General features: G+C 44.4%; 1 protein-coding gene across 7 annotated transcripts; it reads right to left on the bottom strand.

Annotated features, from left to right (window-relative positions):
* Positions 1–3,586: 3,586 nt before the first annotated feature.
* On the bottom strand, positions 3,587–18,086 carry nocta (nocturnin a). Of its 7 annotated transcripts, none has more exons than XM_063190398.1 (3): positions 18,049–18,086; positions 7,655–7,981; positions 3,587–6,234 (listed from the first exon to the last, which is right to left on the bottom strand). In XM_063190398.1, exons 1-3 carry the CDS (start codon positions 18,077–18,079, stop codon positions 5,330–5,332), a joined length of 1,263 nt encoding a protein of 420 aa, XP_063046468.1. In that variant the 5' UTR covers positions 18,080–18,086; the 3' UTR covers positions 3,587–5,329. The 7 variants fall into 7 exon arrangements, with proteins under 7 accessions (XP_063046468.1, XP_063046464.1, XP_063046465.1 ...); XM_063190394.1 differs by lacking the exon at positions 18,049–18,086 and adding an exon at positions 17,427–18,038; XM_063190395.1 differs by lacking the exon at positions 18,049–18,086 and adding an exon at positions 17,427–18,038 and having other exon boundaries at positions 7,655–7,978.
* Between the last annotated feature and the right edge of the window lie 369 nt (positions 18,087–18,455).

Here is an 18,455-nt window from a genome sequence, read left to right as displayed (position 1 = left end):
CCCCCTCTATCCCTGGGCCCCAGACAATCTGACCCCTTTGTCCCCACTGTTGGCTACCCTGCAGGTGGTTCACCTGGGTTGTAGATGTCCGGCATTCCAGGCTATACAAAATTTGTCGAATAACAGTGGATTATTTCCAGAATTCATGCCGCCCATTCATAAATGTTGACTTTTTCACAAGTACTTATCACCACCATCAAATTCCAAGTATTAATTTGGACAAAATCACACTTTTCATTCATAGTATAAATATTAGTTTATTACTTGGTAGTGGTGTGCATTGGCACTGCCCTCACGATTCGATTCCGATATCCACGGAAGTAATTGAAACTTGCCGCATCGATTCTTGAACTTGCCACATTGAATCGAATCGTCCATGCCCCGCATTGCATTGCATCGCCGAATCGATTATTGTTGACACCACTATTACTTGGTACAGTGAGCCCAATAAGTATTTGATCCCTTGCTGATTTTGTTGGTTTGCCTACTAACAAAGACATGATCAGTCAATAAATGTTATGATAATATGTATTCTAATATGGAGAGACAGAATATCAAAAAGAAAATCCAGAAATTAACTTAAAAGAATATATATTAATTTATTTCCATTTCATCGAGCAAAATAAGTATTTGATCCCCTGCCAACTGATTACAGTTCTGGGCCCACAGACCAGATGGGTTCTGATCAACTTGTCATCTGAATTAAAGACACCTGTACATACTAACATGCATAAAAGACACATTGAATCAGCAGAATCAGTCCATAGTATGAGTGAATCAGTCACACTCCAACCTCACCAGCATGGGAAAGACCAAAGAGCGGTTAAATGATATCAGGGACAAGATTTTAGACCTGAACAAGATTAAATGGGCTGCAAAGCCACAAGAAAGAGACTGGGTTTTAATGATCCAGCTGTTGATGCATTTCTTCCAAAATGTTATCAATACAAAATGACTATCCATCAGGCTGTCTGGGGTTCTATACAAAATTTGACCTTTTGTAGGGATTTAATAATCATGAGAACAGAAAGAAAGCACCCTAGACCTGTACGGTATGAACTAGGCAATGATATCAAAGCTACTGGGAACAAAATCACTGAGAAAACTGGTAGCACTTAATGCCACAGAGGTTTAAAATCCTGTAGTGCACACATGGTACCTCTACTTCAGAAGGAACCTGTGCAGTCCCACCTGAGGTTTGCCAACGGACATCAGACTGGTTTAGGACATGATAAGGAGGTGCTGTAGTCAGATGAAACCAAAATCAAGCTGTTTGGCATTAACACAATTCAATGTGTTTTGAGAAAGAGTACTGCTGTCTATGATCCCAAGAACACCCTCCTCACCATCATGCATGAAAGTGGTATCATTATGGTTTGAGGGTGTTTGTCTGACCAAGGCACAGGACAACTTCACATCGTCAACGAATGGATGGAGGGAGACATGTAATGTGCAATCCTGAGTGCAAACGTCCTTCCCTCCACCACAACACTGAAGGGTGGGCGATTTTTGGATCTCCCAACATGACAGTAATACACAACATACAGTCAAAGCAACGAAGGAGTGGCTCAATAAGAAGCATATTAAAGTTGTGAAGTGGCCTAGACAGTCTCCAAATATTAACCCTATAGTAATTCTATGGAGAGAACTGAACCTCCCATTTGCCAAGCTACAGCCACAAACTATTAATGTTTTAGAGATAATCTGCAAAGAAAAATGGGCAAAAATATGTTCTACTTCTATCTTCTACATTGTCATCAACTAAAAGAAGCATCTGACCTCAGTGCTAGACAACTAGGGCTTTGTCACAAAGCACTTTATCTTCTTTAGCGAGAGGGGTCAAATACTTATTTGCCTGCATTAAATACAAATAAATTAAAATATGTTACTTTAAGTTATTTTCTGGAATTTCTTTTTGATATTCTGTCTCTCCATGTTTGCATACATATTATCATAAATTTATAGACTGATCGTGTCTTTATAAGTGGGCAAACCGGCAAAATCAGCAAGGGATCAAATACATATTGGACTCACTGTATATATTCATGAAAAGATCAAATTTGGCTGTGGTCAGCACCGTTTCAATGAGTAGCATAGTTGCAATACCTACCCTGGCTGGCTCTACCATCCTACTCAGTGCACTTTTAACAACTTCACTGAGAATAGTGTGCTATAAACTGTCGATGACACTTTTCATGGTACCTGTTACATCCATTTGATGCAGTTAATCATAGCATGAGGATGCTGCTTTGCTATTTTCAGGCGGTGGCTTTTGAATGCATGTCCAAAGTCAATGTATATTATATGTTCAATGCAGATATAGGCTGGTTATTGTGACAACGGTGACATTTTGTGAGACCTCTGGGCAGGCCCGGGCTAGATATTGGCCATATAGCCCAACATGTCTGAGGGCAATGGCGGAAGGTGAAAAACAGGGTAGATTTATCAAGATGATTGTTTATAGTTCAAATATGTTAGTAAATGTGCCTAGATTCATCCTGAAAATGCATCATATCATGAAATGTCTTAAAGGCAGGGGGCACTGTGGCGCAGCGCGCTAAGCCCCCCACATTTGGTCTTGCATACCCACGGGAACCCGGGTTCGAATCTGGCTGGGGTCATTTCCCGGCCCTGCCCCATCTCTCTCTCTGTCCTGTCTACTCTCACACTTAAAAAAAGATGTCTTCAAGGCTATATGGGTAATCTTGGAAGGACGGTGTGTGTGTGTGTGTCTGTCTCCATGGCTGTCTGAAGAGCGTCGTCTGATTGGATTATCTGGATTTGGAGCAGCTGAGATGAGATTAGATCAGATGGCCAGATCCCTCAGATACTTCCTGACCACCGCTGCCATTCTGACAGACCAACCCAACCCAGCAGAGCTTCACTTCTCCAACAGGTAGCCTTGATAAAGAAAGACAACATTTTGGCCAAATAAACATTTAGGCCAAGTAAATATTTCAGTGCTGGCAGGGCTGGATTATCCATAAGGGCCAGGGGCACCAACCGTTTTTGACCAGTGAGGGGGGCACCACAAGACACAAAAAACTTGTTAATACAGGGGGAAACAGTGAGGTATAGTGTTCTTATACAGTCCAGGTGTGTAAGGGAGAAAAAATGTAAAAAAAAAATTATATATATATTTTGCACTACCTAAAGTAAGATGTTTATTACACATGAAATAGACCGACAGGCGGACAACGATGCATCCAAATGAACTTATGGACAGATAGACATGATCCCAAGAGTTCAAGAATAGCAAAAATGATCATAGGGGATGATGTTTCAGTTGTTTTCAATCCTTTTGAAGCCGTTTTCAATGACAAAGCCTCATAGAAATGCGTGGACGCATCTAAAAAACTGAAAATAACAGTTTGGGGAATAAAAGCAGTGCTTTTGAGATTGAGACAAATGAGATTTGATGTTATATTCCAAGTGTGTAAATTGGAAGTAAATGTAAAAAGTTCAATATTTTAGGTAAAAGTGCAAACTTCTAGGTGGAATTGCAAACAAGACAATTAGAGGAACTACATGTGGCTTTTTTCAAATGTTTTAATTGATGGACACACAACAATCAAGACAACCAATGTGAATGCTTGAGATGCAGTTTTTATTGTAGCATGATTTCATTTTTACACAACCACAGCAACAGCATCTGCAGTTAGAAATACAATCTGTGGTGTTTTCCATGAGTATTATACAGCCCAAATGAAAATATCACAATGAAAAGCATCTCACTTTCAGACCGTTTATTTGTCTGCAATTTTAAGATATGTGAAGTAAAAAAAAGAAACTTAAATTATCAGGGAAAAAAGTCGACGCAACATTCATTGTGCGACTAGCAGAACTTAAAAGGCACAAGTAATTAACCAACTACACACTTGTGTTCTTCAAAGTAATGGACGATTTGACCAAATGCTACACGCGATAAGGTTAAAAGAAAAGATAATGTGACCCAGAACTAGGATTTCCAGTGCCATTCCCGCAGTAAATTTTGCAATATTAATTCAACACTTCCACAGTTGAATTCAACCATATGTTGATCATACTCAGTAAGTGTTGAATAAAGACGGCAAAAACACTATGCAGCAGTATCACCTCATTTAAATAAAAATAAATAAATACAGACTTGGAGAAAACAGAAGACTGTGGTCAGAGAACACAAGGTGGCGTTTAAACCCTAAAACCTAATACACCTTTGGTTTTGCCAGTGATATAACCATTAAAGCAGAGAGACTGGATAAGATAATACTCTTAGAATCTCTGATTATAGTGCTATAAAAACAGCAGCCGCATGGTAACACAAACTGGTGAAGTAAAGTGCCAAAATATTAGGATTTATCGTCATAAAAATAAACACTTGTGCGTCAAAGTAGACATCATTTGTGTTCTGATATCTATAGTTAAGAACTTAAGTTTGTGTTTACGTATTATTCTGGACCAATCTAAAAGGTTTCACTCACTCCATAGAGTTATGCATGTACAAACTGTACTTCATGGGATGGTTGGTCTTTAGAGCAGGAGTTCTCAATCTTCTTTCGGCCGTGGACACCTAATGGAAGAAGAAGTCTTCCAAGGACCCCCTTATCGCAATCGCACCTCAAACGTCTGAGAAATGTCAGAGATTCATAACAAACAATGTGACACAGACTCCCAGGGGTCCCCGGACCCTTCTTTGAGAACCCCTGCTTTAGAGGACGGTTGTTCTCTAGATATCACACACACACACACACACAAACACACACTCATTTAAAATGATTGACTCATAAATTTGCAGTGATAGACCTCTCTCTTATCTTGCTGATGTAGATGTCTACATATTGCTATAAAAGAAGGGATCAAGATGGGCCAACTCAGCATGTATGAATGGCCCTCGCATATCAGTGGGCCTATTCTGGTACTCACCCACTTATCTCACCCAAAGACCATTTCTCACAGATCCATTTACCCTCAAGCACAGGGGTCATTAGTGCATACATCCCATTCTGAATTAGTTGTCTGGAAGATGAGGCGGCCTCCCAACATGAACCTTGCTTTCCCATTGGACAGTTCTCCAGTCACTCAACTTGAACAAGCTGACTAATTGGAGGATGGGGTGCCTGGCATTCCCAATGGAATATCCTCCAGTCACTCAGCTGGTCCTGATTGCTATTTGGGCAACCTGCATTGCTGCCACTCGACAGGTTTGATGAAGTCTGAGGGTCAGCGACAGGAGGACCCCCAGCCACTCAACTTGAACAAGTAGTCTGATTGAATGATGAAGGGACACGTGGCTTTCCCATTGGAGGATTCACAAGTCACTAAGCCTGTTCTGAATTGCTGATTGGGTGCGCTAGAGCAGCCTATGCTGCTGTTGCTGTGCAGGGGGCTCGGCGAAGCTGAAGTCACAGACGAGTGAGAGGTGGTCGGAGGGGTAGTGGTAGGAGGGCAGACGGTCCGGCCCGATCTGCTCCTCGCTGGGCAGCTCCAGCACCGCGTCCACGTGGAAGCGGCGGCTGGAGTACCAGATGTAGTCCAGCGTGTGCCGGCTCTCCCCGCTGGAGCGCCGGATCTTCCAGCTGGTGTAGGCCGGTTCGGTGCGCCCGTCCGCACTCAGGCCCTTGTAGGCGCTGTCCAGGCCCAGCGGAGAGGAGGCGAAGCGCTGGTACACATCCTCCCAGGGCTCGGCGTTGAAGTCCCCGCACACGATCAGCGGCACGCCCGCCCCCTCCTCGCCCTCCGCCACCCCCGCGACGGCGTCCTCCTCTGGGATGCCCTCCATGGTGATAGCCCTCAGGCTCTGGAGCAGGCTGCTGCCCTGGGCGCTGCGCAGGCTCTCCCAGCCGCTGCGCGCCTTCAGGTGGGTGACGGCCACGCAGAAGCGGCGGCCCGTGTGGCGGCAGCGCAGCGTGCACACCACCGCCACCTGGTTGGTCTTGAGCATCATGGCCGACAGCCGCAGGTGGCTGGTGGCCAGCAGCCGGAAGCGGTCGCGGCGGAAGAAGAGCGCGCAGCCGTCGGGCCCGTTGTTGTTCTCCACGTCCAGGCACGGGGACCAGGGCTTGGGGCAGAAGGTGCCGCGGTAGCCCAGGCTGGCCAGGACCGGCTGGAAGGTGTCAAAGTAGTGGTCCACCTCCTGCAGGCACAGGATGTCGGGCTGGTAGGTCAGGATCTCCTCCAGGATCAGGTACTTGCGCTCGGCCCAGTTCAGGGCCTCCAGCGGGCAGCGCACAAAGCCGTCCTTGCCCTCGCCCAGCGCTGCAAACACAACACAGGAGTTATTAGTGACAACAACGGCCTTAAATGACTGTATATCAAATAATAAATTGTCACAAATGTCTGCTGGTATTCTCCTGCAATGGAAGGAAGACCACTTTGCATCAACAAAGTGCGATATAGGCCTACCTCAAAGTAGTACTTGAATTACTTGGGTCACTGACATTTTTAGGGTTAGACGTCAGGTGGTAAAACCACAGCTAATGCCCATCCATTAATTAGTAATTGGTTATGAATGTACTGCAGTGAATATGCTTCTAGGTAGATAGCCCACTAAAAAAACAGAAAAACCCCTAATTTATTCCATACAATAGTGGCGTTAGCTGTGGTTGCACCACCCTCATATGTGCTACTACTAAAAGGCCATTGACCTACATACAGTGCTATGAAAGCGGCACTTGTTTATTTTCCTTATTAGGACCCTTGTATAGCCATTGAATCACTTTATATAGCTTATATTTTCTATGAGTTTAGCTGAAACACTGCAAATGTTGCACCCTAGATAGGACTGTTTCAATAGATGCTTGCTCTCGCCTTTAAGCTACAACCCAATGCAGAGTCAATAGTCACCACTGTGTGGTGTCATAGATTCACATCAATGACCCCAGCAACACCTGCTATCACACATTGGGTCTACAGAGATTAAATGGCAGTCTTTGAAATGCTCAACCATGAAAAACATGAATGGGGAAGTGAGGCAGAGTACAATGTAATGCAAGTACAATTTAATAGATATTTAGTCAATTTCACAGCACTGACGCATCTAGTACTCTAATCCGAGAAAAATATCTCTATGGTCTAAATGTTTTAATGACATTATGCTGTACAGTAAAGAACAAAAGTCTATTCATGCATGTTACAGAAAGATGATTCAAACATTTTCTGAAAGAAGAAATAAGCCATCCTAGTCATTTTCCCCTTGCTTATTTCCACAGAAAAGTTCATTCATCACTCTTACAAATGAGGAAGTTGACACAGCTGATTTTGCGAAACAGACTCTGCACTGCCCTCTTTCCACTAGAATCACCACAAAATAACGTAACTTCTCATAATCTGCTTGTACAAAGTACATAAATAGCTCCAAGTCACCAGGTGTCACGCAAACATTCTATTTTCGTCTGTTTTGTTGTAAAATACTTGGGGATTATGAGCAAATGTACCCATTCATTCATAACCCCTGCTGTTGAGCAACCTGGCACTGGCAGAAACCACGTTAAACACACACACGAACACACACATACACGACTGGAAAATCTCATTCATACACACAGAGGCACGATGATGCTCTTAACTCTGTCATTCACCAACAGATCAGTGTATGACACAGCACGTATTGATACACACCAAGACCCCTCCCCACACACACACCCACACCCACACACACACACCCACGCTCCCTTACCTTGAGCCAGGATGTTCCACTGCATGACGCGTATGGGCTGCATGTCTCGGTCGTGCGGGGGCGGAGGAGGGGGTGTGGAGGGGGCAGCGGGCTGCGGGTGCTGGAAGTGGCGGTGCCAGCGCGGCGGCCGGTTGCGGAGCGCCTCCTTGCACTCGTGCAGCAGCAGGTCGGGGTCGGCGGGTTCGTAGGCGCCGCTCTCGTCCTCCGTGCCCTCGCCGTCCTCCTCCCCCAGCGCGGGCAGCTGCAGGGGGATGCTGGGGCTGCTCAGGGTCTGGGCCAGCGTCCCAAACAGACGGCTACTGCTGCTGCCGCTGCCCATTGGACCTGCTGGGAGGGGGGACGGGACAAACACACAGTAGATTCAGGATTAGTTTATTACGTCTTATTATAGGGTTGAAGCCTATAAAGAGTAAAAATTGTTGTTTTTTCTTGTGTCCTCAAAAATATTTAAAACATTTAAGTACACACATTTTACTTCTTTATATGTGCCCACAATTTAAAATAGGGTTTCTACAGACACAAATTTAGCAGTTGCAGGGGTACTCAGAAAAGATCTGGATCATTGAAACCATACTAAACGAAGTATATTGTCCACAGGGATGATTTTTCATAGGTAGACGCAGCACCTTCTTCTCCAAATGTGTCGGCTACCAATTACTGAAGATATTGAACAATATTTTTTTCGCACACTCACAGACACAGACACAGACACAGACACAGACACACACACAGGTCAGCTACACTAGAAACAAAATAAAACTATGTCTACATGATGACACATACTGTATGTAGGTCCCTCTTTCTCACACACACAGATACATGCACACACTCAAACATCCAGAGGTTAATCTGCCACACACAACACACAAAAAACAAAGCATCTACTTATTAAGTCACAAAAGACCTACTATGGCTGCTGGCATAATATTGTATAATATTAATATTGGCATAACATAAACGCCAATATTCCTTACCATCTATGGCTAGCTCCATCGTTTCACGCTATCACTAGTATCAATAGTTTTTAATGCTAGCAGAAGGAACAGCAGGCAGAGTAGTCAGTCTGGTGGAGGAGTGGAAATGAGAAAGCAGAAAAGACAAAGGGGAGGGTCCTGACAGTTCTGTGTCACTGGGCCAGTCATGTGTGTATGAGAGAAAGAGAGAGAAAGAGAGAGAGAGAGAGAGAGAGAGAGAGAGAGAGAGAGAGAGAGAGAGAGAGAGAGAGAGAGAGAGAGAGAGAGAGAGAGAGAGAGAGAGAGAGAGAGAGAGGAGAGAGCCCCACAGACAGAGGTGGTGTTGACCGGATGACCGTTTCCGTTTCTAAGCCCGTCTGGGACACTAGCAGATACTGAGTGAGGAGATCAGGTTGCCCATGTGTGTGTGTGTGTGTGTGTGTGTGTGTGTGTGTGTGTGTGTGTGTGTGTGTGTGTGTGTGTGTGTGTGTGTGTGTGTGTGTGTCTGAGAGAGATAAACAATGACTGTTATCTGGTTCATGGTTAACATGGTAAAAAATACATCATGTCAAACAGAGAGACATCCATGCACCATCCTAGACCTGTCATAAATTATGTCTCTCTCTCCCCCGCTGTCTCCCCGTCTCTCTCTCACACACACACGCACGCACGCACGCACGCACACACCTTCTCATGTTTCCTGTAACATGACATTTTACTGCAGGACAGTACGTAAAGAACTCACTCTTCTAAATGTCTCGATTGCATGCAGACAGACTGCTATACGTATTTAACACATGGCAAGGCAATATCAGTCAATCACTTGTACAGCTCTGAACACAATGTTCAACACGCATACTTTTAGACCAACAGCAAACTTGTGAGTGAGTGAGTGAGTGAGACGGCAAGTAAGTGTGTCAGTAGCTTTTCCATCTTTGTCCTGAGGAGGCTAGCGAGTGATGTGAGATTAACACTTTCCTAATCCCCCGTCTAAACTTGAGCTCCATGTCCATATTTAGACACGTGTTGGTATCTATCCACAGCTAAAGGTGATCCATGAAATATGTCTGTCTGGTCTTCTCCCCAGCTCTATGGGCCACTTAGTCAGCAGGCTATGTCCCTTTTGGCCCAGCAGATAGAGATATAGAGTTGGGGGAAAACTATGAGTATGCTTTAAATCGACATTAAATAGTTTCTTCAACCTTTTAATAATGTTTCCAAATTGCTTCAGTGGGTCATTTCCTTCCAGTCCCCTTCGCCGCTAAGTTGGATTTTTGTCTCAACCGGCTTTAGAATGTCCGTCTATGGGCATGCCCATATCTGTCCTTAAAACCACCCCAAACATTTATTTTCAAGAATGTGAAACCTACCAAGTGTTAAGGGGTTTTCATTGGTATTCCATCAAAAAAAATTTTAGCAAGACATGACATTTTCTTTTCTTTTATTCCCAAAATGCCAAATAAAACATGACAGAAGACTTGTTTAGCTTTCATGCTTGTTAGGGAATGCCAGTGAACACCCCTAAATACTTGGTGAAATGCATTCTTTTGAAAACAAATGTTTAGGGTAATTTTAAGAACAGATACGGATTTTTTTTTTTTTAAAGCCCACCTGGGAAACTCCAACTAACATTTGTAACTTAATTGTGACACAGCACTAACCCACTGTGCACAACGAAATTGCATTTTATGCATCACCCATGCAAGGGGGCAGCCCCAATGGCACCCAAGGGAGCAGTGCGGCGGGACAGTACCATGCTAAGGGTACCTCAGTCATGGAGGAGAATGGGGGAGAGCACTGGTTAATTAACCTGGCGGATCGGGAGTCGAACCGGCAACCTTTGGGCTACAAGTCTGATGCCCTAACCGCTTACCCATGACTGCCCCAATGATGAAGGACTAAGGTCAGAAACGTTGTGCCATTATATATAACTGGGAGCACTAACAGTGTTGCAGACATGTATTATTTACTTTTAAGTCATTTTTGTTTTGTCCAGCACCTGGGCCACTGATGTGAGCGCATTCACTGCTTTCTGGGAGGAGAGTTTGACCCTCCCTCTGTAGATTGTAGCACATTGAGGAGCATATTGAATTCTAGGTAGAAATAAATAAAAATTAATTTACATGAATCCATAAAATCACATATACGCATTTTATAAAACTGAAAACTGGTTGATAGCAGTTGTTGTTGTTGGCTATGATTAGCAGTAGGCGTTGATGATGTAATCTAGAGGGCCAAGTTGACCTGCTGGCCTCTGGTGTTGTGTGTGAACTTGCGGCCCCTTTATCTGTGACCTTTCCTCTACAGGGAGAGCACGCATGGTGAGGTGTCAAATGTCACGACTTTCCAATGCACATCTTTCTAACAACATCTCTCTCTAAATAGCTACTATATACCCGGCACCAAAAGAATAAAACAGCCTCATTTCCACTCACAATAACTATGAAAAAGTAAGCACAATAAAACAGTATAATTCTATTTAAAAGCTCATTTGCAAAAAGTGGGTCGAGTCACCACCGGCTAAACTAAGCTGCATGAAGTGTTAAATATGTTAAAAGATAGCCCACGGCTGTCATTTGGCTAAGAAAATAAGGCCAGGCCTGATGATTTACCACTACCTCGAGGTTACCTGGACTGCTACTTAGCCAGGTTCTTGGCATAATCTCTGGAGCACGACCACAACTCAACTCAATATACCCCTTTGGACCCAACATACGTGGCAGACACAAAGGGGCTAGAACATAAACAAACAACTAGGCTGACAAATACTGAGTTGCAGAGAAAAGCACGCAATACATTTGTGCAATAATGTGGGCAGATCAGACCAGCAAAACTCATGACATTTGGGATATTTGTTAAGACTGCTGTTTATCTGCTTTTTGTCTGTTCGTTACCCCATAGTAGGAAAGATAAAAGGTCTGTGTCTGTACACAAGTTTCTGTATCTATATAGGTTACAAGACACATGATAAACGTAGCTTACACTAACAACTTTTACATGACACCTTATCAGTGTTTGTGTGTGATAAGCCAGCTTTATATCTGAACTGATTGTGGCATCTTGAACAACAATAGAGGTTTTCACACACCAGCCACACAGATGAAAGACAAAAACCCAAGAGACCAGCTATATACAGTAAATGGTGATACGAAAATACCAACATGGAAAACAAGATAGACAAGTCATACCATAATTACCACCAAACATTTTCACTTCTCTTCCTAAACCGTCAATAAACCCCAAAAGTCATTTCGACCACTGACACAGTTACAGCCACGCATTCTCTCTCTTTCTGTCTCTCTGCCACTCACACGTCCGCTGCTAGTCAGCCCTCTCGTGACACTGCTCCATCTAATCCCCATTTTGGAGCCCAGATGCTTCTGTTGTGTATGAAGGCAAACTCTGCCAGTGTGCCTGGCAACCGCAGGGCCCAGAAACATGGCCGCATGGCTGCTGCATGAGTACCGTGTGAGTCACTAGCGTTGGCTAGACAAGACAACGTGACTGAGGAAGGCCACCACACCTACAACTAGCAGTAGCACTCACTCACTCACTCAGTCTCTCTCTCTCTCTCAAACACACACAATGGAACATGTCACCAAATAAGTATGAATCAGCACGAATGAACACCACACTCAAGTAAAAGATGTCCCCCTCTTGTACGCACCCAAGCACACACAAACACACACGCACACGCACACACCAACTTTCAGTACAGAGTTTGACCTTGATTCTGAATTGGCGTCTGTGGTTCTTCACTTCCCTCTTTCATGTCCTCCTGCTGCTCTCCCTTACCAGTAAAGCTCTCTGGGCATCAGGTTGTTGAGGTGACGCTGCTAAGTGTCTTGTGCTTTGTCCGTTTCTGTTACTCTTGAGATATTCCTTCCTGTTCAAACACGCCTTCAGCAGGTTCTGTGACTGCGCTCTCTCTCCACCGGATGTCTTTCGCAATCTGTTATCTGGTAAACTCCCTTTCGCCAATTCCACTGTCTCAACCTCTCATCTCAACACCTTATCTTGATTTCACCATCTCTCCATCTCTAAAGCTGTGAAATGTCCCTTTTTGTATTACTTGTCTGACAATTTCATTTCTTAAAGACACACATACTCGGAGTCGACCCTACCCTAAAACGGTAGGACACTCGTCTACTATGCGGCCGACCTGGGTTCAATTCCCTGTCTCTCTCTCACCACTCGCTTCCTGTCACCATCTGCACTGTACTATCATAAAAAAAGTCAAAAAGCCAACAAAAAAAAATCGGGAAAAAAAGATACACATACTCTTCACTACACCCTGTCTCTCACTATGTGGTTACTCAGTATCTTCACTTCACTACACTACACCCTGTCTCTCACTATGTGGTTACTCAGTACTCTGTTCTGCATCTGTAGAAGTGTATACCTACAGTATGCGTGTGTAGGTGGACTTCTGTGTGTGTTGTTCTTCTCTCCTCACCTTGTCGGTTGGTCCTCTCTATGTCTGGAGATGTTGGTGTGTGTGTCTGCTCGGTCCAGGGGTCGCTATCCAGAGTGAGGGGCGGAGTAGTGGAGCGGGGCTAATAGAGGCACAGCCGCTCTCACCACGCTCCCGTCCACCCTCTTCTATTCGGACATGGCAGAGAATTCCAGACCACGCTAAATGTGCCTCTGTGTGTGTGTGTGTGTGTGTGTGTGTGTGTGTGTGTCTGTGTTGCAGAGAATTCTTGAATAGGCCAGTGTGTTGACCACCACCTCCCCCATCTGCTCAACATAATGGGTCACTTTGAAAGTCCAACACACACACACACACACACACACACACACACACACACACACACACACACACACACACACACACACACACATGCCCAGCCATACATTAGGAGAAGACAAACCAACACAACACATGGCTTATTCAAGTGGCGATGGCTGAATTGTCCGAAAGAGCGACGTTGCCTGCAGCTATTGAGTCTGGGAGGAGGGAAGGGAAGCCTTGCCTCAACCCACAAGAATGTAATTCAATTAACCAATTTATCGCAATATTGGAAAATCTTCCCTCCCGGGCATCCTCCCAAAAGGAGAGCTAGAGAGTAAGAGAGAAATGGTGAAACAGAGGCAAATGAAGGACAGAGTCATTGAGAGAGAGACAGAGAGAGAGAGAGAGAGAGAGAAATGGATAGAAAAGCAAAAGAGAGGAAGAGAAAGTGACGGAGAGAAAGACGAAGAGACAAAGAAAAAGCTGAAAAGGAATGGATAAAAAAGGGAGAACCATAGAGAGTACCAATGCTCTGACAGACAGGTCTACTGACAATTACTCCTTTTCAGTGTTGACATGAATGTGTGCACATGCTTCTGGTAAGTCTTGGGGCCAGTTTCTGTGCTCATCAGTGTACCAATGAGTAACTACTCAACTAATACTTGTGGCATTGTGCGTGTGTGTGTGTGTGTGTGTGTGTGTGTGTGTGTGTGTGTGTGTGTGTGTGTGTGTGTGTGTGTGTGTGTGAGAGAGAGAGAGAGAGAGAGAGCGCCAACAGGCCTCTAATTCTCTTACTGTGTGGCATTAATTAGTGTGCGCGCGTGCCTGTATGTGTGTGTGTGTGTGTTGTGTGTGTGTGTACTAGCAGGGCATTTGCTCCGCTACTTCTTGTCCCATTATAATGGCATCCGCAATATCTGTCATGTGACATGCACATTCCGACTGCCCTATTTCCAGTCAGTCAATCCTCAGTGCCTCCCCGGGCGAAAAGGGTCAAGTCTAACTCATGGCTGTCGTTATCCATATTGCTACTATATTCTGTGAAGGTTCATAGTTAAGATTAATACAGGTTAATCCAGGGATCATCAATGTTGGTCCCTCAAGCACCAGGTAGCCCTTGAGAAGTGGAGTTTTAGTCATATCTTCTCAGTAAGAGGTTTACAATAGAGTTGAAATGTTGCCCACTAATACACACCTGTCTGTACGTGGCATTTAAGAATCAATCAGTTGCTAGCCTGTAGGCATGGAGCAAGTGTCTTTTCTGTTGTCCGTTAGGCCTTTATTAGTGATATAACTACAACGAAGACCTAGGACTGTAAGCCTTTGATTTTGCTGAACATGGCTTATATGGTAGGTCATTCATACCGTTAGAAATTAGGCATTTGAAAGCGAAAGCTTGTATTAGTTTATGGTACCCAATTCTAAATGAAAACCCCATTCTTAAGAATTTCCATGTTTTCTTTGTAGTTTTCATATTAGAATAATTCTTAAGCTTTAACGAAACGAAACGCAAACAAATCGCATACAATCCTACTGTCATTTAAAAGGGATGTGAAAACTTTCATGTAGTAGATTATTTTGAACAAGTAGCCCTCAGTACAAATTCTCATCCTTTGGGTGACCCTCAGCTGAGGCACCTGAATAAGATGAGCATCGCGAGGCCTTGAAGTCGAGAAATGCCACCCCACATTCTCCTGCCTGTCAAGACGATTACACAATGTGTGGCACTAAAGTGACGCTTTCACAGCTCCCCTTAAAGCCATCTCTTCTTTAACGTGGTAACGTGCAATCCTAATCCACGTGAGGTTGGCCTAATTGCAACTACAGCAAAGAGAAAGTCTTAGAAGAGGGATGGAAAGTTAAGTAATGTAAGCTTATACTATTGGTTGGTTCTAACACAGACAACTGTTTGGGGAATGCAGGAAGCAAATATATTTGGCACTGTAGAGGATGCAAAAAGCTGTGGAGTGGAGTATTTCATCTTTAATTCATGGCAGTGTATGGTTGTGTAACAGACATTGCTGCATAAAGTATTTACGTCAGCGAGCCTGGCTAGTCATGCTGATTACAGCATTCTGCAACCCCCCCCCCCCCCCCAAAAAACCTATTTCTGTGTATTTCAGTTCCAATAGATTTCAACAGTCCAACCCCCTTCTGTACTGATTTCGCATTGCAGAAAAAAATCAATTCAGTTTCTGCATTGATATTTAACCATTTAACCAGATTATGATGTTATCTGGCAAAATTGCAAAAAAAAAATCGCCCTGTATATCATTGCCTTAAGAAAGAGGTCAGATAGTAGCACGGTTATCTTTGCTCTTTTGTCAGAGCACCTTCACGGGACAGCCCCTCGAAACAGTTAACGTTGCAGTTGGCTACATTGTATTACCTAACATTGAAAGAAGACCACCAGGTGTTCTTTTCACTGACCCTGATAATTGACCAGTACTCCGTTTCCTAATTCTCCACGGGGCCCCATCCTTGCACCATTTTACTGCCTCTGTACTAAATTAGTCCACTAGGGTACTATCTACTCTCACGCACACAAATTCATGGGTGTGCTTGTAACGGAGGCCAACGAGCAGAGTGTGGTTTGGAACGTTAGTAACCCCCCCTCCTGAAGCCTCATACAGTATCGGTAGCGTTGAGCTGGGCTGGTCCTTTACCTCAGCAGTATCGGGCGGTGTCTCCCATCCCGAACTGGTGTGTTGACTAGGAGGTGGCGGGTTCGAGCTCCGTGTGGCGGACAGCACAGGAAAACCTCAGTTACATACTTTGCCTGCCTGTTTAGATACTAGGTGTTGCCCAAACAATGTTGTACAAATACTGTAATTAGAGTAAGACAAATAACAAAGGCATGGTATCAAAATAACCTCCCTGTCTCTCATTCCTGTTGTTCCCCCTGTTCCATCTCTCCAGATCATGTCTATCTTCCTTCTCTTCTTTCTACCAGGAGACAGAGATGTTCATGGAAATTGGAGCGTACCGGATAAATACTTAAAGACAGCAGGTCGAGAATAGGACTGCCAATGTTATCATTAACATGGAACCACATCCAGACATTGCATGTGTACAATGAGCACACTGCCTTATCTGGTACTACAAAATGATCTGTGAACAAAAATCGATTCACCTGGCTTAACTATGTTATGATGATGATGATGATGGCTATTGTTATTATTATTATTATTATTATTATTATATTATTATTATATTATTGACCGGCTTGTACAGTATGTTGGTCAGCTGTTATTGTTGTTTGCAAAGTGCTCTATAAATAAACATGACTTGACTAACAACCAATTCCACCATGCGGTGCCAGCAGGAGACACCAGCCAGCTTTAGGGACAACAATGTTTGTCGTCAGACGTACACCGACCTCCGGCATTGCACTATTACATAAGCAATCAAACTTGACCCCTGCATAGCGTTGTTGTTCGCCAAGCTGCGATACAAGCACTTTGGTCCTGTGACCAGGACAAACTGTCTTGTCACACACTCACACGCGTTAAACACATAGTTGCTCATCAACCAACAGCCTCAAAAATATCTGCAACGCTGCAACAATGTCAGACGTAGATTAACCCAAAGGGAGGATCACATAGAGTTATACATCTTTCTTTTTATGACTCGAAACAGGGGGCATTTCAGTTCTTAAAAATAGCCCCATTCGGGGTACATGCAGGTCCCTCGTGCCTTCACCTGTGCCCCGCAACCGCATGCCATCCCTAGCGATGTGACGTCAGCCGTGCGCAAGCAGATACCCAACTACTCCTCATGCACCACTGCTGCTCTCTTTTGCGCATTAATCGTTCCTTGCCGTTGAAGTGAAGTTGGGTCTACAATGTTGTACATATGATGAATGTCCTTCACGATGAAATACCCACAATGTACTCATCATACAGAGTGTACAACGTGAAAACACCACATCATCTGGAGCCATGCATCTAAGACCAGATGATCATGACCCATTATTATGCAAGCGCTATTCTATTAAGGGAGTAGGGACATTTATCAACTATGTAGTAGCCTAAATCTGTTGTACAATTTTGAAAAGAAACAAATCATGAAACCCGTAGCCTACCTATTCGCGCGTTCACTGTGACAGACGATGCGCCCCCAGGCTTCACCTGCGGCTGGGACGTCAGAACTTCCCCACCGGACGCTTGCTGGTGACAATGCCGGGAGGAGAGCGCGGGGACTTTCTTGGGGGTCTCGGTTGTTTTCGGAGCCGACCCCAGCGACGACAGGCACAATGAGGTGAAGTCTCTATGAAGAAGTGCTGAACAACGCCGGACCGGATTCATCCTCACACCGCGAAGAGACAGTGCTCGGAGACTGGATGGAATGGGGGATCACGGAGGGTACCCAGGGAAGGCTCCTCTCGCGCTGACGATAGGCCAATTTCAACACTATGTAAGAGTGAATGTAGAACTCAAAACTACTGTTACCGTCTCCCCTTCTAAGTGAGCTTCTTTGAATCACCTGCTGTCCAACACCACGGAACCGGCAACTATTTCATCATTTTCTCTGTTCCCGCAGACTTCCGAAATGTAGGGGGAGGCGGTTAACCGGTTATCAACGCCTGATGGTGTGGAAAGAAGCGAGCGTCTTTCAATTTATTGTGGAATTATATGACTGTATATTGACGGGAAGAACATCCAAGGTCTATCATCAAACCACACTGAAGCAATAATCCAACATACCTTCACTTTGTGTCACCCCTGTGTCTGTCATGGTAGAATCCTACATGGAACAGCTTGTTCCTCCTAGAGTAACTAGCCTAGAAATCTAGACGCCCCTAGCGACCGCAAATTGAATTTGCTCCCGGGGGCAGTCTAGCGGACCCCGGTCGTTTTGCGAGGCTGAAAGTTATCCGATGACAGGGCCAATCAAATCGCGAGGGGGGCCGGGCTACTTAGTAAACAGGAAACTTTCTAAGAAGCATGGTGTCCGTCCGTGCTACGTACAGCACGAAAGTGCACTTAATTTAAAAAGCCTGGATGATAATACAATTCGTGTCTGACATGGACTGATGTAATAATACACCATGAACTTATCGGACACAAATAGATCACAACACAATACCATTTGATCATTCGATGTTTTAAAC

This window comes from Engraulis encrasicolus, chromosome 23 (assembly GCF_034702125.1).
Source record: "Engraulis encrasicolus isolate BLACKSEA-1 chromosome 23, IST_EnEncr_1.0, whole genome shotgun sequence".
In the NCBI taxonomy this organism is placed as follows: Eukaryota; Metazoa; Chordata; class Actinopteri; order Clupeiformes; family Engraulidae; genus Engraulis; species Engraulis encrasicolus.
The sequence above is the reverse complement of the archived record's forward strand: the minus strand, read 5'-3'. Positions and strand labels throughout refer to the sequence as shown.

Excerpts from the sequence above, each read along its gene's own strand:
- nocta (XM_063190394.1), bottom strand. The coding sequence starts at position 17,649 with ATGAATCCGGTCCGGCGTTGTTCAGCACTTCTTCATAGAGACTTCACC. Across the intron at positions 7,982-17,426 it reads CACAGTGAACGCGCGAATAG|CAGGTCCAATGGGCAGCGGC; the intron begins GTAGGCTACGGG and ends CCCCCCTCCCAG. Across the intron at positions 6,235-7,654 it reads GTGGAACATCCTGGCTCAAG|CGCTGGGCGAGGGCAAGGAC; the intron begins GTAAGGGAGCGT and ends TTGTGTTTGCAG.